This window comes from Heptranchias perlo, chromosome 35 (assembly GCF_035084215.1).
Source record: "Heptranchias perlo isolate sHepPer1 chromosome 35, sHepPer1.hap1, whole genome shotgun sequence".
Classification (NCBI taxonomy): domain Eukaryota; kingdom Metazoa; phylum Chordata; class Chondrichthyes; order Hexanchiformes; family Hexanchidae; genus Heptranchias; species Heptranchias perlo.
The window spans coordinates 23,169,193-23,195,288 of NC_090359.1; the positions used below are offsets into that span (position 1 = coordinate 23,169,193).

The 26,096-nt window shown below is 46.2% G+C and overlaps 1 protein-coding gene across 1 annotated transcript in view; it reads left to right on the top strand.

Moving 5' to 3' along the window:
• Positions 1-2,304: 2,304 nt before the first annotated feature.
• Positions 2,305-26,096, top strand: part of LOC137302308 (polyunsaturated fatty acid 5-lipoxygenase-like) — a 34,389-nt gene continuing 10,597 nt past the window's right edge. Inside the window, exons 1-8 of the mRNA XM_067971948.1 lie at positions 2,305-2,454; positions 5,988-6,183; positions 10,186-10,267; positions 11,316-11,438; positions 16,651-16,757; positions 20,065-20,234; positions 22,456-22,599; positions 23,539-23,742. Coding sequence (XP_067828049.1) covers positions 2,305-2,454; positions 5,988-6,183; positions 10,186-10,267; positions 11,316-11,438; positions 16,651-16,757; positions 20,065-20,234; positions 22,456-22,599; positions 23,539-23,742 — 1,176 coding nt within the window. The remainder of the gene's footprint in view (positions 2,455-5,987; positions 6,184-10,185; positions 10,268-11,315; positions 11,439-16,650; positions 16,758-20,064; positions 20,235-22,455; positions 22,600-23,538; positions 23,743-26,096) is intronic.

A 26,096-nucleotide genomic window follows, 5' to 3' on the forward strand; every position in this document is an offset into this window, starting at 1 on the left:
CCTTTCAGCAATGCATTCCAGATTGTAACAACTCGCTGTGTAAAAAGTTTCTCTCATCTCGCATCTGGTTCTTTTGCCAATTACCTTAAATCTCTGTCCTCCGGTTACCGACCATCCTGCCAGTGAAAATGGTTTCTCCCTGTTTTGATAGTGATGTGGAGCACAGCACATTGGGAGCACATATTGGAATATGGGCACAGAGGATCGGACATTGGGAGCACATATTGCAATACGGGCACAGAGGATCGGACATTGGGAGCACATATTGCAATACGGGCACAGAGGTGCACACAATGGGAGCACATATTGGAATATGGACACAGAGGATTGGACATTGGGAGCACATAGCGGAATATGAGCACAGAGGATCGCGCATCGGGAGTACATAGAGGGTTGGCCATTTAGGACAAAGATGAGGAAAAATTTCTTCACTCAGAAGGTTGTGAATCTTTTGAATTCTCTACTCCAGAGATGCTCAGTTGTTGAATATACTCAAGACTGAGATCGATAGATTTTTGTTCACTAAGGGAGTCGAGGGATATGGGGATAGGGCGGGAAAATGGAGTTGAGATAGATAATTGAATGGAGGAGCAGGCTTGAGGGGCTGTGTGGCCTACTCCTATTTCTTATGATCGCACATCAGGAGCGCATATCAGAACATGGGCTCAGAAGGTAGCACATTAGGAGCACATATCAAAATATGGGCACAGAGGATCGTACATTGGGAACGTATATTGGAATACAAGCACAGAGGATTGCACATCGGGAGCACATATCGGAATACGATGACAGAAAGGTGCCAGGTTGTGAGTGAGCTGATCTCGGCCAGTGTACGGATACTACAATTGGCGTCAGTATCTCTGAGCTGGAGAGCGGGAAAATGAGCCAGAAACAGTCTTCCTGATTATTTAATGAAAGTAGCATGTGTGAGGACATGAAGTGAGGGCAGAATTGGATTCATCTCCAAAGGTGCTGACTCATGCAGTAAGTTTGGGTGAGAGATATGATCGGGTTCAGCTTTGCTAGTCGAATAACCTGCCAACGGCTACACAGTGGGTGAGAACATGACGATTGGCATGTTGGACAAGGTACCCGTAGGGTGCTGGCATCCAGGGTCCCATAGTCCAGAATGAGTCAGTGGTTAAAGAAGGAAGGGAGAAGATTGGGGGCAGAGAGGATTAAGAAAGAAAAAGGGAATTTGGGGAAACTTCTGGTGTGATGCCTCCTTGGGAGCACGGGTCAAATAATCACCCTTATAGCATTACAGCATTATCTCTTATGTTGATTAGTTCTAAATTGTTTTAAATATTTAGGCATGTATTTCAAAGTAATGGTTGAACCTTATGGAAGCTGAGGCACCCTCATTGGGCTGTTTGAACAGGCGATTGCTGCTTCTTTGCCCTCCAGTGTTATCCTCACTGAGATCAGCTAAATTAGTAGATACTCGGGTTTGACCCTGGTCTGTGTGCCTCAGTCCCGTTCATTCACTGAGCCAGTGACACTGAAGTAAAACCCTTTGTCATTAGTTCAGTCTCCATTTTTATGTCACTAGGTCATCATCCAAATGGGGAACCCCACTTGGACATTGGGGAGTCTGGCGTCCAATAGGAGTTGTATTCACCTCCATGTGTATAAATTGTATAGAGCAGTGTGTGTAGATTATATGGTGCTTTTCCATGTGGATTATATGGAGCTGTATGTGAATTATATGAGGCTGCATGTGTGGAGGGTTTATATCGAGCACTGAATGTGGGGGGGGGATATATGGCACTGTGTGTGTGGATGTAGCAGTTTCTGTGTATTTGATGCTCTGTGTAAGTGGGGGATTATATGGAACTGTTTGTGTGGATTGTATGGTGCTGTTTGGGGGGGATTGTATGAAACTGGGTGGTAGTTATTATATAGAAGTGTCTCTGGATTTAATAGTGCTGTGACGTTAAGTGCTTCACCTTTTGCCTCATGCAAAACACAGTGCGTATTTACCAAATGGGTCTATTGCTCTCTGCACAAATGCAAAACTCATCTGCTTGTGCGTATATGCAGCATTTTTAATTGCAAGTCCAGCTCTTTTCTGTGCAAACTTTGACTGTCAAAGTTTCTGGACTGTCGCCTCCAAAATGGAAAGGCTTCTTCCCCCCGTGATTTTATAGTCAATTCAGCAACCTAACCGGTCGAGTCACCTGAAGCTCCGCCTTTTTTAAAATGTATATATCTCAGATCCGCGTTCGCAGGCACTCAGTGCGAAAAGTGTTCCTACAGTCCAGGATTGAACGGATCGAGATCTAGATTTCTCCAACTGTGAAAATGGTCACCTACAAAGTCACTTTCAGGACTGGGACAGCTGAGTATTCAGGAACAGGCAGTTATGTGCACTGTATGCTGATTGGAGAGAGGGGACCGAGCCAGAAAACCATTGTGGACAAGAGGCTGCAAAACGACTTGGAAAGAGGAGCTGTAAGTAGAATCATAGAATGTCACAGCATAGGAAGCACCATTCAGCCTCGAGACTGTGCTGGTGTTTTTCTCTGTTTTAACTGAAAAAAAAACCTAAGTGCTAGAAATCGGAAATAAAATCAGAACCTGTTGGAAATACACAACAGGTCCATCAGCACCTGTGAGGATAAAAGACAGGATAATGTTCCCGGGGTGAACCTTTGTCCTGTTTTCCTATGGGGGTTAAATTGGTCAACCCCTGAATCCGGGCACGGGCATCACAGTGCACGATTAGCCCACGCCTGGTGATACCTACGCAGCCAGCATGTTAGATTGGTGCTACAACTTAATTTACCTGATAGATGTGCAGCGTGAAACCCGAGCTGCGTTTGTCTCTCCGTTTTCTCCATTCTCTCCACTTCTCTCCACCTCTTAAAGGCAGGCTGCACCTCTTATTTGCAAAAAATAAGATACGGGTCCGCACGGAGTCTGAACAGGGATCAGACATCACCTGATATTATCCCATATATGGACTGCTTGCTCATTTCTGTGCATTTGACTGCATCACATGATCAGCACTTATGGGGAAATATTATGATGCGATGCAAATGAGGGAAGTACGTCATGTGATGTATTTTCCTTCATTTGTGCCCGATCACTGCTGGGCGCAGGGATCTTTATGCATCGCTGCTATCTGACATTGCTATGGGAATTTTTTCAATTTTTCAAAAGTTGGCAGTGGGTTTCAGCATCTCTGAACCCACTCACATGAGGCAACTGCCTCGGTGACACCATGAAATCTGTCACTGCCCTATGACCCCGGAAAGTGGATCAGGTCAAGGGGGCATCCATGAGTTAGATGGCAGAGCCAGATCTGCACCCAAAAACTTCAAGCTGGCTTTTAAATGCTTTTACAAATACCAGATGTGGCCCCTTTAAATGTGCTGTTTTATTTGTAGGATGTTGTGGTGCTTTCTGCTGTTTTTACCGGTGTGAGGTGAAAAAAGGAAACATAAGAACATAGGAAATAGGAGCAGGAGTAGGCCATATGGCCCCTCAAGCCTGCTCCATCATTCAATAAGATCATGGCTGATTTTTGACCTCAACTCCATTTTCCTGCCCGATCCCCATATCCCTTGATTCCTGTAGAGTCCAAAAATCTATCGATCTCAGCCTTGAATATACTCAACAATTGAGCATCCACAGTCCTCTGGGGTAGAGAATTCCAAAGATTCACAACCCTCTGAATGAAGAAATTCCTCCTCATCTCAGTCTTAAATGGCTGACCCCTTATCCAGAGACTTTGCCCCCTAGTTCTAGACTCTCCAGCCAGGGGAAACAACTACTCAGCATCTACCCTGTCAAGACCCCTCAGAATTTTATATGTTTCAATGAAATTACCTCTCATTCTTCTAAACTCCAGAGAGTATAGGCCCATTCTACTTAATCTCTCATTATAGGACAACCCTCTCATCCCAGGAATCAATCTAGTGAACCTTCGTTGCACCGCCTCTAAGGCAAGTATGTCCTTCCTTAGATAAGGAGACCAAAACTGTGCGCAGTACTCCGGTCTCACCAAAGCCCCGTACAATTGTAGCTAGACTTCCTTGCTTTTGTACTCCAACCCTCTTGCAATAAAGGCTAACATGCCATTTGCCATCCTAATTGCTTGCTGTACCTGCATGCTAACTTTCTTTGTTTCTTGTATGAGGACACCCAAATCTCTGAACACCAACATTTAATAGTTTCTCACCATTTAAAAACTATTCTGTTCTTCTATTCTTCCTACCAAAGTGAATAACCTCACATTTCCCCACATTATATCTGCCACCTTCTTGCCCACTCGCTTAACCTGTCTATATCCCCTTGCAGACTCTTGTGTCCTCCTCACAGCTTACTTTCCCACCTAGCTTTGTATCGTCAGCAAACTTGGATACATTACACTCGGTCCCTTCATCTAAGTCATTAACATAGATTGTAGATAGCTGAGGCCCAAGGACTGATCCTTGAGGTACCCCACCAGTTACAGCCTGCCAACTTGAAAATGACCTGTTTAACTGACAGAAAACAGAGAGTAGGAATAACCAATCCTCTGACCATGCTAATATATTACCCCCAACTCCATGAGCCCTTATATTGCATAACAACCTTTTATGTGGCACCTTATCGAATGCCTTTTGAAAATCCAAATATACTACATCCACTGGTTCCCCTTTATCTACCCTGCTAGTTACATCCTCAAAAAACTCTAATAAATTTGTTAAACACGATTTCCCTTTCATAAAACCATGTTGACTCTGCCTAATCATATTATAATTTTCTAAGTGCCCTGTTACCACTGCCTTAATAATGGATTCCAGCATTTTCCCGACGACTGATGTCAGGCTAACTGGCCTGTAGAACCCTGTTTTCTCCTTTCTTGAATAGCGGTATTACATTTGCTACCTTCTAATCTGCTGGGACTGTTCTAGAATCTAGGGAATTTTGGACGATCACTATCAATGCATCCACTATCTCTGCAGCCATCTCTTTTAGAACCCTAGGATGTAGGCCATCAGGGTTCTACAGGCCAGTTAGCCTGATATCAGTCGTCGGGAAAATGCTGGAATCCATTATTAAGGCAGTGGTAACAGGGCACTTAGAAAATCATAATATGATTAGGCAGAGTCAACATGAATTTGTTGGCTTTCAGTCCCATTAGTTTCTCTAGTACTTTTTCTCTATTGATATTAATTACTTTCAGTAAAGTATGGAAGTATGAAATCACCACGTCATTACCGCCTTATTTAAATATGCACGTTCATTTTAGCATGGGTGCTTCTGGCGGTGAGAGGAAGTTACATCAGAAAATCAGGCAGGCGAAAAGGTGGCTGAGACCTGTCATTGTGAGTCCCCACCCCATTTCCTGTCTCCGCTTGCCTGAGTGTCAGCCAAAAATTGGTAGTACACACTGGAATATCCTTCCAGTATTTCCTGATCCCCTGCCTTGTGTGACTGTTTAACTAAATACAGCATACAGGGGGCCAGGCAGTAATAAGTACAGGTTAATAGAAGTTCCCTTTTACCCAGTGTGTGCTGTATATGTACAGAGGCTCACACTGAGACCAGACGTGTTTTATTATTTATTTATTTACGTGTATTGCCATGTTTCTCCTTCCTCAGGACACTAGGGTACAGGTCCCACAGGTGCCGCAACGAAATGACAATTCCTCATTTGAACTTAGGCAATGAGTGTAGGCCTATTCGACTATAGAGGGCATCACAGCCAAGTCTTGTGCTATTCTTACACCACATTCACACACACGTAGTTTCCAGCAGGCATCACTACGTTGTGATCAGGAGGGAAAAGCTTTTTTCCCCTCATTAGCTTAGAATATTGACAGAAATTATATCAACCCTGCTGATGCCTGAGACCAACTAAGTCAGTACAGACTAGAGGTCAAACCTGGCACTTTCTGGTCTGTAGTAAAACTGGGCAGTGCAGTTATGCACTGAGCCATCCCGCACTTGCTTTAAATGTTACATTCTAACCCCCGGCCTAACTTAATTTCCAGGTTGATCAGTATGACGTCACCAGTGACAAGGACCTTGGGACCATTTGGTTTGTGGAGCTGGAAGTGACTCGATTCCTGGTACCAGACTACTGGTTCTGCAACTCAGTGACGGTGGAGACCCCCTCAGGGCAAACATTCCACTTCCCCTGTTACAGGTGGCTCGATGACTGCACCATACGCCTCCGGGAAGGAACAGGTGAGATGTTAAAGTCAAGGATCATTACGAGGGGCGAGGTTGGTAAAGGAGATGCAGGCAAATGGCGAAAGATTTCAAATCCCAGAGGACACGTACTATATCCACTAGTTACGAGTGGGAAGGGAGGTAAGGAGGAAAACTTTTCATCTGGAGAATAGAGTTACCAGGGAAGGGCATTAAATCAGACAATGTAAAGGGTTTAAAAAGGCAATTAGATGTATTTCTCAGAAGGGATTGAAGGATATGGTGAAAAGTGGGTAGGTGGAATTAAAGGATATGTTGAGAAGGTGGATGGGTGGAATTGAGGGATATGGTGAGAAGGTGGGTAGGTGGGGTTGAGGGATAAGGTGAGTGGGTGTGTAGGTGGGGTTTAGGGATAAGGTGGGTCGGTGGGGTTGAGGGATAAGGTGAGTGGGTGGGTAGGTGGGATTGAGGGATATGATGAGAAGGTGAGTGGGTGGAATTGAGGGATATGGTGATTGGGTGGGTGGGGTTAACGGGTGGGTGGGGTTAACGGATAAGGTGAGAAGGTGGGGTTGAGGGATAAGGTGAGAAGATGGGTGGGTGGGATTGAGAGATAAGGTGAAAAGGTGGCTGGAAGGGGCTGAGGGATGAGATGAGATGGTAGGATTGAGGAATATAGTGAGAAGGTGGGTAGGTTGGATTGAAGAATGTGTGGAGAAGGTGAGTAGGTAGGATTGTGTGATAAGGTGAGAAGGTGGGTAGGTGGAATTGAGGGATACATAAGAACGTACAAAAAAGGATAGGAAAAGACCGGCTGGTCCTTCAAGCCTGTCCCGTCACACATGGTGCAACCTGCTCACAACATTAAATCCATTCCATCCCACCCCATCCCACTGTGCAGCCATGCAATCTCCTGGGAGAGGCAAAAAAGGAGAGGTAACAGAGAGAACAAATTACGAAAAAGGTCTGGGAAATTCCTCTATAGAGGACCAGGCAAGCTCCAGCAGACCACAGTGACTGGTACCGCTATCCCTGTCAACCCACCTACCTTCAATAATCTGAGATAGCTTCTGCTCGCAGGAATTTGTCTGGCTTCCTTTTGAACACTTGCAGCAAATCCACACACACTACATGTACTCGCAACCTATTCCAGAGACCGACGACTCGCTCTGTGAAAGGAACATCATGGCCTTTAACCTAACTTGTTTTTGTAACTTGAACTGATGCCCCTCAGTCCTCCCCTGTCTATCTAGCTCAGATAACTTTTTCACGTGGACAGAATCTAATTCCTTCATAATTTTGAGACCTCAATTATATCTCCTCGAAGTCTATACTTTTCCAAAGTAAAAAGTCCATGTCCTTGTACAAGGTAAGGATTTTATTTCTAGTCTAACCCGACATCACAACAGTGATTACATTTCAAAAAGTACTTCATTGGCTGTAAAACGCTTTGGGATGTCCTGAGGTCGTGTAAGGCCCTATATAAATGCAAGCCTTTTTAAATATTTTATTGTCCTAGCAACACATCTTAACACCTTATTCGCTTTTGCAACAGCTTTGTGGCACTGGTCATGGACCTTCATTGACTCATGAACCATAACCCCAGGTCCTTCTCCCGCTCAGCTGCCTTGAGCGTGCAACCATGCATGGTGTATACACTTTTGGAAATAGCCCCTGCCCTACTGCGTCATGCTGCACTTGTCTATATTAAAAGATATCTGCTGGACACAGGCACATTCCCCTCATTGCGTCCAAATCTGTCGGCAACCTAGTTTTCTCATTTAAGGTCCCCACATCTGCACACACTGTCTTAACTTTTGCAGACTTGCAGACAGTTCCCTGACACCTTCATTCAGACCGTTAATAAAAAAGGTGAAGAGCAATGGCCCTAATTCCGATTCCTGCGGGACTCCACTGGTGACTGAATCCCAGGCAGAGCCACTACGATTAATAAGTACCCTCTGACTACGTGAATGCAATTAATTCTTTATCCAGGATTACATCTGCCTGCCAATCCCACAAGATGCAACCTTGCTTAGTAGCCTTTCATGTGGTATTTTATCAAAGACTGTTTGGAAGTTCAAATACACAATATCAACCGGGCTTCCCTCATCCACCAACTTCGTAACCTCTTCAAAAATTTAATAAATTGGTGAGACAGGACCTCTTGTTCCAGAAGCCATGCTGCGATTCCATAATAGCCGTTGTTCTATCGAGCTCTTCATCTCTAATATTCCCATCTAACAGTTTTTCTATAACTGATATAAAACTAATGGGCCGATAGTTTCCTGGTTCTGACTTATTAACCGTTTTAAATAAACGTGTCACATGGGTACAATCCCAGACCTAAGTGAGCAACTAAATATATGAGCCAGTGGCTTGCATAACATAGCCCCCATTTTTTTAAGCATCCTAGGGTGAATACCATCAGCCCAATCAGCTTTAAGAGCTCTAATTCTAGCAATGACTATATCTGCATCCACTTTCACATGTTTCAACCCTATGCTGCAGGATTGGTAACTCAGCAGAGAAGAAATTATCAAGTGTTACCAAAAGCTTGGACAAAGAGATGGGTTATAAAGGAGGAGAAGGAGGTGGGGAGACAGAGGAGTTTAGGGAGGGAATTCCAGACCGTGGGGTCCAGGCAACTGAAGGAACTTTCAGCTTGACAGGGTAGATGCTGAGAGGCTGTTTCCCCTGGATGAAGAGTCTAGAACTACAGGTCATAGTCTCAAGATAAGGGGTCGGTCATTTAGGCCAAAGATGAGGAAAAATGTCTTCACTCCGAGCGTTGTGAATCTTTGGAATTCTCTGCCCCAGAGGGTTGTGAGTGCTCAGTTGTTGAGTATATTCAAGACTGAGATCGATAGATTTTTGGACACTAAGGGAATCAAGGGACATGGGGATAGGGTGGGAAAGTGGAGTTGAGGTAGACGATGAGCCATGATCTTATTGAATGGTGGAGCAAGCTTGAGTGGCCGTTTGGCCTACTCCTGCTCCTATTTCTTATGTTCTTAACTTTCACCAATGGTGGGGTAAAGGGAGGAGTGGAATGCCCAAGAGGCTGGAGTCAGAGAAATAGAAAGCCCAAAGGAGGTTGGGGGACTAGGAGCCAATGTAGGTCAGCAAGGACAGGCGTCATGGGGGAGCAGAACATGATGTGGGATAGAACAGCAAAGGTTTGGATGAGTTGGTTGGTGGAGGATGGATGATGGGAGGCCGTCCAGGAGAGAATTGGAGTATTAGAGTCTGGAGGTGACATTGGCACAGATGACGGTTTCAACGAGAGTTGAATTGAGGTGGGGGCAGAGGTGGACAATATTATGGAGGTGGAAATAGGTGGTCTTTGTGATGGAGAGAATATAGGGTCAGAAACGTAGCTCGAGGTCAAACAGGATGCTTCACATAAAATGAATTGCTTTGAACTCCAGTGACTATTGTTTTGAGTGTTGGTGGTTGAAGAATGTTGGCCAGGACACTGGAAGAATTCCCCTCCGCCGTGGGATCTTTAACGACAAGCTGAGCAGGCAAACAAACTTTAACATCTCACCCAGAAGGGCAGCACCTCTGACAATGCTGCACTCCCTTAGGGAGTCAGCCTACATGATATGCTGAAGGCCTGGAGTGGGGCCTGAACACACAAACTTCTGACTCAGACGTGAGATTACTACCAACTCAGCAAGTTGACATTGGCGCAATATTTCAAGTCTAGGGATGGTAAAAGATATCCAGGGTTCCAATCTGAAAACAGGATTACATTCCAGCCTGTAGATCACTGCTGGATAACCATTATTCTACATATAAACCATCTGAACCACTTGATTAGATTCCAGCCTCTAGCTCACTCCTATGTATCCCAAGCAAACCCCTCAATTATAGTCCAGCCTGTAACTTACTCCCTGGTATCCCATCCATCCCTCAGTTATATTCCAGCCTGTAACACGCCCTTGTTTTCTAACCAACCCCTTGATTAGATTCCACCCAGTTACTCCCATGTATCTCTTATTCTCTATTTAACACCAGAATGTTCCTTTGCAGCTAAGAGAGTCTGTGATGACAAGTTGCCTATATTTCAGTCCCATCGACAGGAAGAACTGCAGGAGAGACAGAAGCTCTACAGGTAATCCCCAGATATCTCAGCTTTATTTACAGAGGGGCTCCCTGAAAGCACTGGGACATAGGTATGGTAGCCTAGTGGTCATAGCATTGGATCTACCAACTGACCAGAGATTGTGATTTCAAATACCACCTTGGCAAGTTGTGAAATTGAATTCAATAAATCTGGTAATATGCAGGTTGGCACAAGAAAAAATTATGAAAGTTATTGAGTTACATAGAAATTACAATGACAACAGACTCTTTGGCTCATCCATTCTGTGTTGGTGTTTATTTGCCACATGAGCAGTTTACTTAATCCCAGGTGTCAGCCTTAGCTCAGTTCTCAGTCAGAAGGTTGTCGGTTCAAACTCCATTCCAGAGACTTGAGTACATAATCTAGTCTGACACTCCAGTGCAGTACTGAAGGAGTGCTGCACTGTCAGAGGTGCTGTCTTTTGGATCAGACGTTAAACCGAGGTCACATCTACCTTCTCAGGTGGAGGCAAAAGATCCTATGGCCATTATTTTGAATAAAAGCAGGGATGTTCTCCCCAGTGTCCTGGACCAATATTTATCCCACAGCCAACATCACTAAAACAGACTGTCTGGTCATTTATCTCACTGCTGTTTGTGGGAGCTTGCTGTACACAATTTGGCTGCCACATTTCCCACAATACAACAGTGACTACATTACAAAAAGTACTTTATTGGCTGTAAAGTGCTTTGGGATGTCCTGAGGTCCTGAAAGGTGCTATGTAAATGCAAGTATTTCTTTCATGTACCTGCCATGTTCTTGTATCCCTTTATCCCCCAACTGGTTCACTAACATCCTGAAGGAAAAGGACCTCAACCCCTTCCCGGTCTGGCCTACATATGTGTGGTTGATTCTTAATGGCCTGGGGCAACTAGGGATGGATAATAAATAATGCCAATTATTGGGTAGGGGGGGGCGGCTGCTGTTTAAGATGCAGTCTCTACCTAATCCTGATCCTGAAAGAATTACTTTGACAGACCAGTTCCTGGCTCTGTCTATGCCTTGTGATCTAACGATGCTTCTCTTTGTGTTCCAGGTGGAAGGTTTGGGGCCCCAATGCCCCGAGGTGTATTGATGCTGAGACGGAGGATGATCTCCCTATGGACATGAGGTTCAGTTGTGAGAAACAACGAGATTTTGAAGGTTCCTTAGAATTGGCGTAAGTATCACACTGAAAGCCATAAGGCCCCATAGTAGTCAGGTAACAACTGATCTGCCAGGGTGAATCTCAGTCTAGTATTGGAACCATCGTTCATCAGGACAAGGCTTAGCCCTCGTAACAATATTCTCTGTACTCACTCGGGCAGGGCCTGATACCAACATTCTCTGTACTCACTCGGGCAGGGCCTGATACCAGTATTCTCTATACTCACTCGGGCAGGGCCTGATACCAATATCCTCTGTACTCACTCGGGCAGGGCCTGATACCAATATTCTCTGTACTCACTCGGGCAGGGCCTGATACCAACATTCTCTGTACTCACTCGGGCAGGGCCTGATACCAATATTCTCTGTACTCACTCGGGCAGGGCCTGATACCAGTATTCTCTATACTCACTCGGGCAGGGCCTGATACCAATATTCTCTGTACTCACTCGGGCAGGGCCTGACACCAACATTCTCTGTACTCACTCGGGCAGGGCCTGATACCAATATATCTATTTTGACTCTCTTGAGCAGAGTGACTGTTTCAATGTCAAATTCAAGTGCTGCAGCAGTTAATTAGCCATTATTGAATCTGCTTCATGAAAATGTGCAATCCTACCAGACCACAGGCCTGGTTTATTTAAAATTATATTTTAAAATACCAGACCAGGTACAATGAAAGCAAATGCAACAACCAACTGTCGAATCCACATGAAGTCTTCAGGATGTCTGAACAGATGACAATACATCACCCATTTTCCCTCTCAATATCTTGGGCCAAAGGGAAAAGACACAGAGGCAACCTCAGTCACATATTGGGAGATTATATTCTGCTAACATTAGGGGGGTAATAATTTGATAGGGCCTATTATTGGGCATAGATAGCGTGATCCGCTATTAACCCACACCATTGGCCCTGCACAGGCAGGGCGAGAACTTTGTCCGGCCTCAGTACTCACCATCAATCTCCGTTGAAATCCAGGCCTTGCACGTCGATTGAATGCAATTCGCACTTTCCACCAGCAAGGCGAGTCCCAATCTTTTAAAGGGAGGATGTTTCTTCAAATCTCTTAAAGGTAACCGGTACCTGTTATTTGCTGAAAATAACAGTCTACTGTGTGCACGGAGTTTGAACGGAGATCAGACATCGCACACGTAAAACACAGATGCAGGTCCTGTCCCTATGTTTACACACTGATGAGTTATGTTAAAACATTGAATAAAGGTTGCGCACTACTAAATCCCACATCTTCCATTCTGCACGCCAGAGCTCACCAATCTGCCGATCCGAGTTGGTACCAGGCCTGCGAGAGTGCGTGCATCAAGGTTCTCTGCTGATGCTCTAGAGGTCTTGGTGCAAGAGGTGGACAGAAGGAGGGACATCCTATAGCTGGTGGTGGTGGCGGGGGGGGGGGGAAGGGCAAGAGGCCCACCCGGACATATGCCCAAAAGGCAGTGGGAGGCAGTGGGGGACGAAGTCAATGCCAAGCGCACAGCACCACAAACACGGATGCTGTGGAGGATGAAGTTCAGTGCTTTGACACGAGTGGTCAAGGTGATTGACGTCAACTGTCAAGTGGCCTCTCCTACCAACTGCACCACTAGCCGCATCCACTGCTCCACGCATTATCACCCACATACCAACAAACTCTTTCCATCAGTACTCAATTCTTCCAATCAAATGCTTTCTCTCACCCTCACACATTACCACTGTTGCCCACAATGCACAGGCCACACACACTGGCAGCTGTTTAACCATGACAAGCACATCACCCAGACACACATCCCGCTTTCTTACAGAAGAAGGCGGCGCATAACAGGAGCAGCAAGTGGCAGTGGCATTTAGCCCGTTGAGCCTGTTCAGCCATTCAATAAGATCATGCTGGACCTGTGACCCAACTCTATATACCCACCTTAGCCCGATATCCCTTAATACCTTTGGTTCACAGAAATCGATCAATCTCAGATTTAGAATTCACAGTTGAGCTAGCATCAGCTGCCATTTGCAGATGAGCGGTCCAAACTTCTCCCACCCTTTGCATGTAGTAGCGTTTCCTAACTTCACTCCTACACGTCCTGGCTCTAAATGTCAGGCTCTGTCCTCACGTCCTAGCATTCAAGTATAGGAGACCTCCAAAAACAGTTTCAAATGACTCGGCAGCCAAAAGCAATAATCCAGCCACTAACCTGTAAACCCTGCATGGTCCCTTTAAATAGTGCTGGAGGGGGGGTCCTCCAGGCACTTTAAGGCACGTTCAGATGGTTGTGGTTAAGACTGTGCGTTGAGTTGAGCGTTAAGTGCCAAAATAGTGTCTATCACTTTGAATCAGCGTTGCACACTGCATCCATTTTTTCCATACTTTATGTGCTTCCGGCATTTTAAAAAATCCGTTCATGGGATGTGGGCGTCGCTGTCGAGGCTGGCATTTATTGCCCATCCCTAATTGCCCTTGAGAAGGTGGTGGTGAGCCGCCTTCTTGAACCGCTGCAGTCCGTGTGGTGAAGGTTCTCCCACAGTGCTGTTAGGAAGGGAGTTCCAGGATTTTGACCCAGCCACAATGAAGGAACAGCGATATATTTCCAAGTCGGAATGGTGTGTGACTTGGAGGGGAACATGCAGGTGGTGTTGTTCCCATGTACCTGCTGCTCTTGTCCTTCTAGGTGGTAGAGGTCGTGGGTTTGTGAGGTGCTGTCGAAGAAGCCTTGGTGAGTTGCTGCAGTGTATCCTGTGGATGGTACACACTGCAGTTACTGTGCACCGGTGGTGAAGGGAGTGAATGTTTAGGGTGGTGGATGGGGTGCCAATCAAGTGGGCTGCTTTGTCCTGGATGGTGTCTAGCTTCTTGAGTGTTGTTGGAGCTGCACTCATCCAGGCAAGTGGAGAGTATTCCATCACACTCCTGACTTGTGCCTTGTAGATGGTGGAAAGGCTTTGGGGAGTCAGGAGGTGAGTCACTCGCTGCAGAATACCCAGCCTCTGACCTGCTCTTGTCGCCACAGTATTTATATGGCTGGTCCAGTTAAGTTTCTGGTTAATGGTGACCCCCAGGATGTTGCTGGTGGGGGATTCGGCGATGGTAATGCTGTTGAATGTCAAGGGGAGGTGGTTTGACTCTCTCTTGTTGGAGATGGTCATTGCCTGGCACTTGTCTGGTGCAAATGTTACTTGCCACTTATCAGCCCAAGCCTGGATGTTGTCCAGGTCTTGTTGCATGCGGGCTCGGACTGCTTCATTATCTGAGGGGTTGCGAATGGAACTGAACAATGTGCAATCATCAGCGAACATCCCCATTTCTGACCTTATGATGGAGGGAAGGTCATTGATGAAGCAGCTGAAGATGGTTGGGCCTAGGACACAGCCTTGAGGAACTCCTGCAGCAATGTCCTGGGGCTGAGATGATTGGCCTCCAACAACCAGCATGACCTAATACTAATACCAAGATGACGGCCGGCGCACGTCACACTGGAAACATGTGTGCGCAGCCAAGACACCATCTTGGATGTTCGGGAGGCCGTGTAACACCGAAACAACAGGCGCGACCTGGCCCTGTTTAGCGCCCTAGAACTTTTAGGAACAGGAGAAGGCCATTAGATCCACATTTCTCATTGATCATCCCCACCGACCCGCTTTCTTCACCTGATCCCTCAACAAATCCTATCCAACTTCTCATCTTATCCCTCAACCCCAACTATCTACCTTCTCGTCAGACCGCTCAATCTTACCTGCCCGCCATCTCACTTTATCCCTCAACCTCACCTACCCATCTTCTCACCTTACCCATTAACCACACCTTCTCATCTCCACCTACCCACCTTCTCACCATGTCCTTGAATCTCATTTACCTGCCTTCTCACTTTATCCCTCAAGCCCACCTCACCTACCTTCTCGCTATATCCCTCAATCCCACTACTCGCCTTCTCATCTTATTCCGCAATCCCACTTTTCACCTTATCTGTTAACCCCACCTTCTCATGAACCTCTCACCTCCACCGACTGACCTTATCTCTCAATCCCATCTACCCACTTGATGATATTCCTCAACCCCACCTTCTCACCATATCCCTCGATCCTATCTAACTGCCTTCTCATCATAACCCTCAATCCCACTACCCACCTTCTTACCATAGCCCTCAACTCCACCTTTTCACTTTATCCCTCAACCTCGCCTTCTCACCATAATTCCTCAACTCCACCTATCCACCTTCTCATTATATCCCTCAATCCCACATATGCACCTTCTCACCATATCCCTCAATCCCATCTCTTTCCAAAAGCATATCCAACTGCCTCTTGACCCCATTTATACTGTCCACTTCAATTACCTTTCCTGGTAACTTATTCCATTATTCTATTACCATTTGTGCAAAAACAATGTCCCCCCTATTTCTCTTCTTACTTCTCATTTGTATCTTGGTGAAGAATTTGACTGGAACAACTTTGGTAATTTCCTTTATAATCTTAGAAGCTTCAATTAATTCACTTTGAAATCTCTTTTCTAAAGAAAACAAACCCGACTTCCTTAACCTTTCCTCATAATGTCAGTTCCTCATACCGTCATCATTCTCCTCTTTCCTGTGACTAGGAGGGTAATTTTAACCTAAACCACTTGTCGGGTATAGGACGGGTTCTGGTCAGATGCCCGTTTTACACCCTGCCTGATTTTATCTCCATTGACTTCAATGGAGAGTAAAATTGGGCTGGGTGTAAAATGGGCCTCCCACTTGAACCCGCTAGGTGGGTTGGGTTAAAATGACCCCATAGGTGACTGGAACCTCAAATTGCACTGCAGATCCCATCCCAAGTATCTCATGTATCATCATTTATAGTCTATCCATTGCCTTGCCTTTGAGTGCCCAATGCTTCTTTCAGAACAGGTAGATTGTATCCCTGCACACGAGGTCATCGCGGGGGTACAATTTTAAAATTTGTTCTCAGGATGTGGGCGGTGTGGTGAGGCCGCGTTTATTACCCACCCCAAGTTAGCCTGAAAAGATGGTGACAGGCCGCCTTCTTGATCCGTGGGTGAAAAAATTGTCCAACCGAGGGTGAGGAGGACCACAGAGTGTGAATTATTATTAAACCAAGCAACCAAAGTGAAGGACCAAAGCCCATGCTGCAGGATATCAACAAGGTTGGAGAGAAGACAAGGTAAATCAACAACTGGTGGTAAGGTGACACCAAACTTGGGTTTTAATGGTCTATTCCTGTTGATTTGTATCCTCAGACTTGGTGCTCTCTTCCTGAAGTGGTTCATGAACTTGTTTCATCAATCTTGGTCCAATCTGGAAGACTTTGATAGGATCTTCCTAAGAATTAAGAACCCAGTCGCAGGTAATGGTGATCTGCCACTTCTAAAGCAAAGGATCTAAGAAATGGGTGATGGGACTCATAATCCGATACAGCATCTTTAAAAACAATCACCTTGTAAGATGAACCCAGTAGCTCCAATGCAAGAGAGTCGGACTGTCAACCAGGATACTCAAGCTCAAATCCATCCAATTTTCTCCCATCCCTCCCTTCCCTGAAAACAGATACTTATATAGGGGTGTGGTTCCCAAGTGCTGGTATTTTTGGTACCTCTCCCATGAACTACTCTTCATGTGTGAATGGTGACAGGCTATTCTAACATGGGGGGTATTGCTCTCAGCCCTCATCACGTCCTCACCCAATGAGACACAGTTTCTAGAGGGGATGCTGGATAATGACCTGGAGCAGGGACTTTGGTAGACTTTTCTCTGCCTAGCCCAGGAAGACTGAGGCCAACCTTAGTCCCTACTGCCTCATTAGCTGAGACCAGTTAACAACAGCAACCAGGGATCCAACCTGGGCCATTCTTGGTCTGTGTACCTCAGTACACTAACCCACTGAGTTCTTGAGAAAGCAGCGGTTGGTTGAAGAGGGGTATTGGCAGAGCCTTCTAGCCTGCCATCTCAGTCGGTGATGGTGCCTGATGCAAAGTAATAAGTCTTAAAGGGAAAAATAAATGAGGGAAATAAATACAGGGTTTGGTCAGGCAGGTGGAGATGGAGAGATTCTGCCCAACAAAAACTTGCATTTATATAGCACCTTTAACGTAGTAAAACATCCCAAGGCGCTTCACAAAAGCGATATCAGACAGAATTTGACACTGAGCCATATGAAGAGATATGAAGACAGGTGACCAAAAGGCTGGTCAAAGAAGTAGGTTTAAAAGAGGAGAAAGAAGCGGAGAGGTTTAAGGAGGAAATAACAGGGCTTAGGGCCTACCCAGCTGAAACCACGGCTGCCAATGGTGGGGCGAAGGAAATCGGGGATAAGCAAGAGGCCAGAATTGGAGGAGCGCAGAGATCACGGAGGGTTGTGGTGTTGGAGGAAGTTGCAGAGATAGGGAGGGGCAAAGCTATGGAGATACAGGTTAACTAGTGGTCCACTGATTGGGGTCATTGTCCCTGTTTGACTTCAGGTGAGTATCAATGTTGGTTCACTCCTCTTACTATGTTGGTCCATTGTCACTTCCCAAGAGGTGGTTTGGACCTTGTGCTGGGCTGGTGTTGATTGTAGCTCCTGAAAGATGTCCCAGCCTACCTGGCATTTTCTCTATCCACTAAGATGGCATTATCCCAAGTGCAGGCACAGCCATTGCAGGGATCCTACTATATCCCCTCACGAGCAGTCAAAGTCTACAACTCCAGAAAGATACCTGTCTGTGAACAAACCTGAGGGAACTTAATTAAAAAAGTGTCAGTTTGGCTCAGTTGGTTGCACTCTCGCCCATGAGTCAGAGGCTGGTGGGTTCAAGCCCCACTCTACAATTTGGGCACATAATCTAGGCTGTCACTTCAGTGCAGTACTGATGAAACATAGGAACATTAGGAACAGGAGTAGGCCATTCAATTAGATCATGGCTGATCTGCACCTCAACTCCATATCCCTTAATATCCTTACCTAACAAAAATCTAACGATCTCAGTCTTGAAAGCTCCAATTGTCCCCCAGCATCCACAGCCTTTTGGGGGAAGAGAGCTCCTGATTTGTTGATACTCACTACACTCACAGAAGGAATGGTGATATGGGTGAGGTGCTGCAGGGTGGCCAATATAAATAAGAATGTACCTTCAGAATCTTTGGAGGGAGAAAGCCCAGGTATGTCCTGTCTACAAAAAACAGGACAAATCCAACTCGGCCAAATAATGCCCCATCAGACTACTCTAAATCATCAGCAAAGTGAAGGAGTTGTCAACAGTGCTATCAAGTGGCACTTACTCACCAATAACCTGCTCACCGATGCTCAGTTTGGGTTCCATCAGAATCACTTGGCTCCAGACCTCATTACAGCCTTGGTCCAAATACGGACACGAGCTGAATTCCAGAGGTGGGGTGAGAGTGATTGCCCTTGACATCAAGGCAGCATTTGACCAAGGAGCCCTAGTAAAATTGAAGCCAATGGGGATCCGGGGGAAAACTCTCCAGTGGCTGGTGTCATACCTGGCACAAAGGAAGATAGTTATGGTCATTGGAAGCCAATCATCTCAGCCCCAGGACATCGCTGCAGGAGTTCATGAGGCAGCCATTTTGCACACAGGAAGATCCCATAAATAGCAATAAGATGAAAGGCCGTTTATTCTGCTTTTCATGGTGTTAATTGAGGGTGGAATATTGGCCAGGACCCAGGAGACTTTGCTTTGATTAGTGTTATGGGGTGTATAATATTCATCTTAAAATAATTAAATGTTGGGAAGACCAAAGCCACTTTGGTCCCCGCCACAATACTGTTCTCTAACCGCCCTCCCTGGCCACTGTCTCAGGCTAAACCAGACCGTTCACAACCTTAATGTCCTATTTGACCCTGAGCTGAGCCTCCGACCCCATATCCGCTCTATCACAAAGACTTCCACCTCCATAACATCGCCCGTCTCCGTCCCTACCTCAGCCCACCTGCTTTTGTGAGCTCCAGACTCGACTATTCCAATACCCTCCTGACCAGCCTCAATTCTTCCACCATGCATAAACTAGCTCATTCAAAACTCTGCTGCCCTTATCCTAACTTACACTGTCCTGTTCTCCCATCACCCCTATGATCACTGACCTACATTGGCTCCCGATCCGGCAGTGCCTCATTTTAAAATTCTCATTCCAGTCATTCAACCCTCCGGGAACTCTGCATTCCTCCAACTCTGGCCTCGTGCATTCCTAACTTCTGTCGCTGCACCATTGGCAGCCGTGCTTTCAGCTGCCTAGGCCCTCACCTCTCTGCCTCCTCGAAGATACTCCTTAAAACCTACCTCTTGCTCGGTGTCAATTTTTGTCTGATCACACTTCTGTGAAGCGCCTTGGGATGCTTTGCTATGTTAAAGGCGATATATAATTGCAAGTCATTGTTTGTTGTGTCTGAAGCATTGGAAAAGCCAGACAGGACCTCAATGTAACACCTAAACAACGACAGTGCAGCACTCCCACAGTACTGCACCGAAGTATCAGCCTAGTGTATGTATTCAAGTCCTGGAGTGGGGCTTGAACCCACAACTTCTCACTCAAAGGGGAGAGTGCTCCAAACTGACAGCAGGAATTGGCTGTGCTCGGTTATGTGTTGGCTTTAAGTTATTGTTAATGGGATCCAGATGTTTCCGGATTGCTGATTTTTCCCATGTTTTTTCACACAGCATTTGCCAGGGAACACTGGAAGGAGGACTGGTTGTTCGGATACCAGTTCATGAATGGCCTCAACCCAGTCCTGATACAGAAATGCGGGAAAATCCCAGTGAACTTTCCCGTCACCAATGCCATGGTCAGGAAATTCCTTGGGAACTCCACACTGGCACGGGAAATTAAGGTACTTAGAATCATAGAATGGTTACAGCACAGAAGGAGGCCATTCTGCCCATGGAGCCCATGCCGGCTCTTTGTAAGAGCAATCCAGTTATTCCGATTCCCTCGCTCTTTCCCCGTAGCCCTGCAAATTTTTTCCCTTCAAGTATTTATCCAGTTCCTTTTTGAAAACCTACTTGGTTTAATTTTTCAGTCTGCAGATTGCAAGTTAAATTGGGGCACAAGAAATTGTGGGACCTTACTGAGGAGCAAGTAGGAAACTAATTCTCTTGCTACAATTTCTGGGAGAATTTTGAGCCCACCCCAGTGAGGGATTGGGTCAGGAGACATCTAAGGTATAAATGGGTTAGATGCACATTAAAGTTCCTTCAACTCTGCTCCTTCAATGCACCTTAACCCCAAACTCAGAAAAGTGTCCTCCTAACTGTTGCATCGTAATACATTCAGGAGCAGGTAATTCTGAAACAGTCACTACGTAACTTCCTATTAGGGTTGCCAACCCTCCAGGATTGCCCTGGAGCCTCCAGGAATTAAAGACTAATCTCCAGGACACTGCTGCGAGCAAAACCCAGGAGAAACATTTTCTTTGAACACATTTGTTTACTAGTTATAAAAATATTGGACATGGGGAAAAAAAGCTGTTTGACTGACAGTCAAGAATCATCCAATCGGGTAACGAGGAGTCTATTCGCTTTCGAATTGGTGTGGGAAGGTGGTCCCATGATCATGGTGGGTGGCCAAAGGCAGGAGTGTGTGGGCGGGGCAGTTGGCGACAGCAGGTCATGTGATGACACTTTAGGAATATGTCCAACCAGAGTTGGGAACCCTACTTTCTGTATCAGCCAGGATGAGATCAAGAGTTGAAAGTTTGGGTTGGGTCGAAAGAGATCCTACAAACAGCCTGCTAAAGAGGAGTGTAAAGTCGCTAAAGATACAGGGACAGTGCTGGCCTACCTGTGGTAATGGTAAGAATAGAGTAATGGTTCGTTATTTGGGGCTGCAGACGTCACCTTGCAGTCAATGCCATTCAATGATTGATGTCCGAATGAGAGACTGTCCTGGCACTGAATGCCAAGTGTTGGGCTGTGCCAACTGTCCATGTAACAACTGCTAATACTCTCTTGAGTCAATGGCGAAATGTATCAAATGCAGGCCTGCAGCAAATAACAAACCATTACTCTATTCTTACCATTACCACAGGTAGGCCAGCACTGTCCCCTGTATCTTGAGCGACTTTACACTCCTCCTTAGCAGGCTGTTTGTAGGATCTCTTTCGACCCAATCCAAACTTTCAACTCTTGATCTCAAGCGGAGGTGAGGAACCCCCCCCCCCCCCCAGGGAAAGAGAAAAACCTGTGGGACCAATTGCTGTATTTTAATGGGGCACTTTCATGGGATCTGTGGAAGCTGGGATTGCTCTGTCTCTTAGATTTCTCTTACTGGAGCCAAACAAAAGGCAATGCAATATCACTGAATCCGTGCTCAGTCAACATCTCCCAGCTGAACAGAGGCACACGGAGCAGGATGTCTGCAGGGAACCACAGGTGAAGGAGACATGGGCTCCTAATGGACCCCTGACCCTGTAATGAGTCCTGCTGGTATAGATAATCTCCTAAAGCTCTGGTTATACCCTGTTTAGAGCATTGCGTTCGGTATTGGGCACCGCACCTCGGGAAGGATCCAATAGCCTTGGAGGGCATGCAGCGCAGATTCACCAGAATGATACCGGGGCTAAAAGGGTTAAATTATGAGGCCAGATTGCATAGACTAGGCTTGTATTCCCTTGTGTATAGAAGATTAAGGGATGATGTAATTGAGGTGATTCAGATGATTAAAGGAGTTGGTAGGGTAGATGGAGAGAAACTATTTCCTCTGGTGGGGTGGGGGTCCAGAACAAGGGGGCATAACCTTAAAATTAGAGCTAGGCCATTCAGGGGTGATGTCAGGAAACACTTCTTCACATAAAGGGTAGTGGAAATCTGGAACTCTCTCCCCCAAAAAGCTGTGGATGCTGGGGGTGAATTGAAAAATTCAAGCCTCAGACTGATATTTTTGTTGGTTCAGGGTATTAAGGTACAGATCAGCCGCGATCTTATTGAATGGTGGAACAGACTTGAGGGGCTGAATGGCCTACTCCTGTTCCTGTGTTCCTTTAGGTACTGTGCTAGGACAATGGTCAAATATTGAACCATTTCCTTGTTTCCATCTCTTTATGTTTGCTGCAGAATGGGAATATCTTCATTGTGAACTACAAGATATTGGATGGGATTGGGGCCAATGTAATTCATGGTGTACAGCAGTACCTGGCTGCACCCATCTGCCTGCTGTACCTCGACAAACAGAATCGTATGATGCCCATTGCCATCCAGGTAGGAAATTGCACCATTGAGCTGCGTGAGCTCATTGCCGTCGGCATGGAAATGATTTTTGGCTTTGCCATGTCCAAAGAATGAACAAGGGGAAATTGTCCATGAAATTTTTGGGAGATTTTCCCTCGCATTTGAATTTAGTTTTATAACACATTTTGTCCTACATGGATGCAGAATGATGGGCCTGTGTGGCTCAATAAAAGATGGATGCCCACCACATTTGGAACCCTTTTAAAGTGGGTGTCTCACCTTTAGTATCTCCCTGCTCCTGATCACAATCCAGTGGCTAGCACATGTGTGATTGTCAGGTGAGTGCAGGATCAGGCTATGCTGTGATGTTTTCTCTGGTTGAATATCCTTGGCTTTGATGCCTGTTCCCAGCATCAATCACTGGCTCCAGGAGAGATGGGCTAAGGTAGGAAAAACATTGACCATTCTACTGCACTACTGACCATTCGAGATGCTCAGTGTCCACCTTGCCAGAGAATGAGTTATTAAGAGACGCTGAACATGGGTTCTGGAAAAGAAGGTGCTGTCTCACCAACTTGATTGAATTTTTTGAGGAAGTTGAAGTACTCCCAGTTCAGGCACGATGGCCCAGAATTTCCTCTTCCACTGTGGTGCAAAAATGCCGTTAGCTGGGCAGTATTTTGGGGCAGGACCTGGTTTGACACACTGGCCATCCTGTCATCTCAGAGAGAGATTACCAATTTAATGACAATTGCTATTAAATGAGGGGAAGTTTTCTGCTGTGGGCCCAATGCCCAGTAGGAGAATCTCAGACTCATTTCACACTGGAGCCTTCCAGCCTGCAGTGAGAGGACACCTTCAACCCACAGGTGGATTTGAACCCGGGTGCCAGAAAGGACAGTGCGCTGAATAACTACGCTAACCTGTGCTCCACATTAATCTTACTTGCTTCTGTTGCATGTGTTGCAGTTGAAGCAAACCCCAGGAGGAGACAATCCAATTTTCCATCCCTCGGATCCTGAGCTCGACTGGCTATTGGCCAAGACATGGGTGCGGAGTGCCGATTTTCAGTTCTTTCAACTGATCTCCCACCTTCTGAGGACTCACCTGATTGCAGAGCCATTCTGCATTGCCACCATAAGACAACTACCATCTGTGCATCCCATTTACAAGGTATGAAACTCAAGAGAAAAACCATGGGGTCGATTTTAGGATGGCCGAGCGGGTGCGTTGGGGGCGGGGAGGGCTCGTAAAATCGGGGAATCCCGGAGCATGTCCGGAGCCCGGCTCCAATCCGCCCACTTCCATGTTCCCCAGTGACACGTTTGGGTGCGCACGCAGCTCCCGCATGCAGGACTCCCACCGGCAATTAAAGCCAGCGGGACCACAATTTCAATACCTACTTACCTTGTTGAGGTACTTGACAGACCTCATTGACAGGGGTGCAATTTTCATGGATCCTCAGCGTGTTTCCCGTGCTGTGGGAAACACTGCCAGTTGGAGCAGACGTGTTTCAGTCAGCAGCCAGTGGGAGATGCAAAGGATTTTTTGACAGTTGGGGGGAATACCTCAGTTCCTGCAGAAGGGCACTCTGTCACTTCAGACAAAGTTTTGGCTGCAACACCTTTGTCTTTCCACCAAAATTATTAATTTATACCCTGAACTCTGCTGTGCAAACACATTTACCTACTTTGCGGACCCCCTCAAACTTACACCGTCAGAATGGGGGGGGACACCATGGCTGCATTCATCACTTCATCCGAGGAAGAGCAACATCATCAGCTTCGCCAGGCACGCCATCCACCTCCGCTACGTGGAGCTCAACACAGTGCTGCGCCACAGGCACCTGCACAAAATAGTCGTGCAACTACACATACACCCACTGTAGGGTAACCCAATGGGTGGCATCAAGTGTGGGTGTTCATGGTGAACCTCATGAAAGGGACTTATAGCACAAGCCAGTCAAGAATGGCCAAGATGTGGCAGTAGTGGTGACAATGTAATATTTAATGTGAGTTGAACCAAAATCAAATATAAATAACAAACATGACAAACCATCAAACACCCTTGTGCATCCCCTTTGAGCTCACGAAACCTTTGCCTTACGCTTTCTATTACTCATACGTGATGCATCCCCTGTGGCTTCAGCAGGGGTAGTGCTAGGTTGAGTGAGGGTGACTGTGAAAGAGATGCATCAGAGAGTGAGTATGAGACAGAGCCATGACATTGTATGAGGGTTGAGTGGCAGTGGTGGGATGAGTAATGGGGAGATGAGTAAGTGCAGGTAAGTTGAGGATAAGGTTTGAGTGGGTGTGAGGAGTGATGTGATTGAGTAGTGTTGGCAGTGCAGAAGGAGTTGTGGGGTGGGAGCGGTAATTTGGAAGACGGAGTGTAGGAGAATGAGTAAGTGTACTCACTTTGGCTGACCTAGTTCGGTCATTGAAGCGCTTCCTGCACTGTATCCAGGTGCGGGATATGTTGCTGGTGCTGCTGACCTTCTCTGCCACCTCGAGCCAGGCCTTCTTGTTGGCAGAGGCAGGCCACTTCCTCCCGTCCGCCGGGTAGACGATCTCTCTCCTCCTCCTTACCCCATCCAGTAAGACCTGGAGTGAGGCATCATTAAACCTGGGAGCAGCCTTTACCCTGGGCTGCTCCATGCTGTAATTTTGGCTGTTAACTGCAAGAGCAGCATTGTAAGACTGCCCCTTTAAATAGGGCTCCTCCAGCTGACAGCCTGTGATGCGGGTGTGCAGTCCGCCCACTGCGCAGCTTTCCAACGGGAAACCTGGAAGCCAAGATAAGTGGCTTCAATTTACTCGCGATCGCGAGGGAAACCCACCGATTTTACTGGGCGGGTAACCCACGCACCCAGTCGACCCCCCCGCTGCCAACCCGCCTCCCTGGTAATATCGGGGCCCATGTGTTTGGTCAAAGTGATGGACATTTCAACTTTCTACTCACTAACCTCATCAACCATTTTAAAGTCTGGAGCAAAGGAAATACCCAACATAGGATTCCTTCTCCATTGCCCTGAAAATGCCCCTTTATCATAGAATAATTGCCTCTGTAGTAGTGTGACAATTCCCCAGTCACAGTACTTTGATCATAAGTCATAGACTGCTTTCTCCTGGCAGTTATTTGGGATAGAAATTGGGAGCCAAATGAAGCTAGACAAAAAATTGTGTTTGATAAGTTGACTCTACCGAATCAACATTGCACAATAATGGTTTAGAAATGTGAATTGCACAATATCTATAATTATTCCTATTTTTGTTGAGTTTCTAAAGTAGAAACTAGAGAGGTTTTAAAGAGGCAATTGAAATTCCTATGTGACTGTGTGTTGACTGATGACAGAGTAGATTGCTGTACTAATACAGATGGTTTTCAGAGGCTTGATGGATCAGCTGAAAATATTGACACACGCCCACAGACTCCCAGTAAAACTAACACACTCATAAAGTCACCTGTAAATATTAACACACTCCCAGGGACCTCCTGCAAAAGTTCACACACTCAGACTTCCTGAA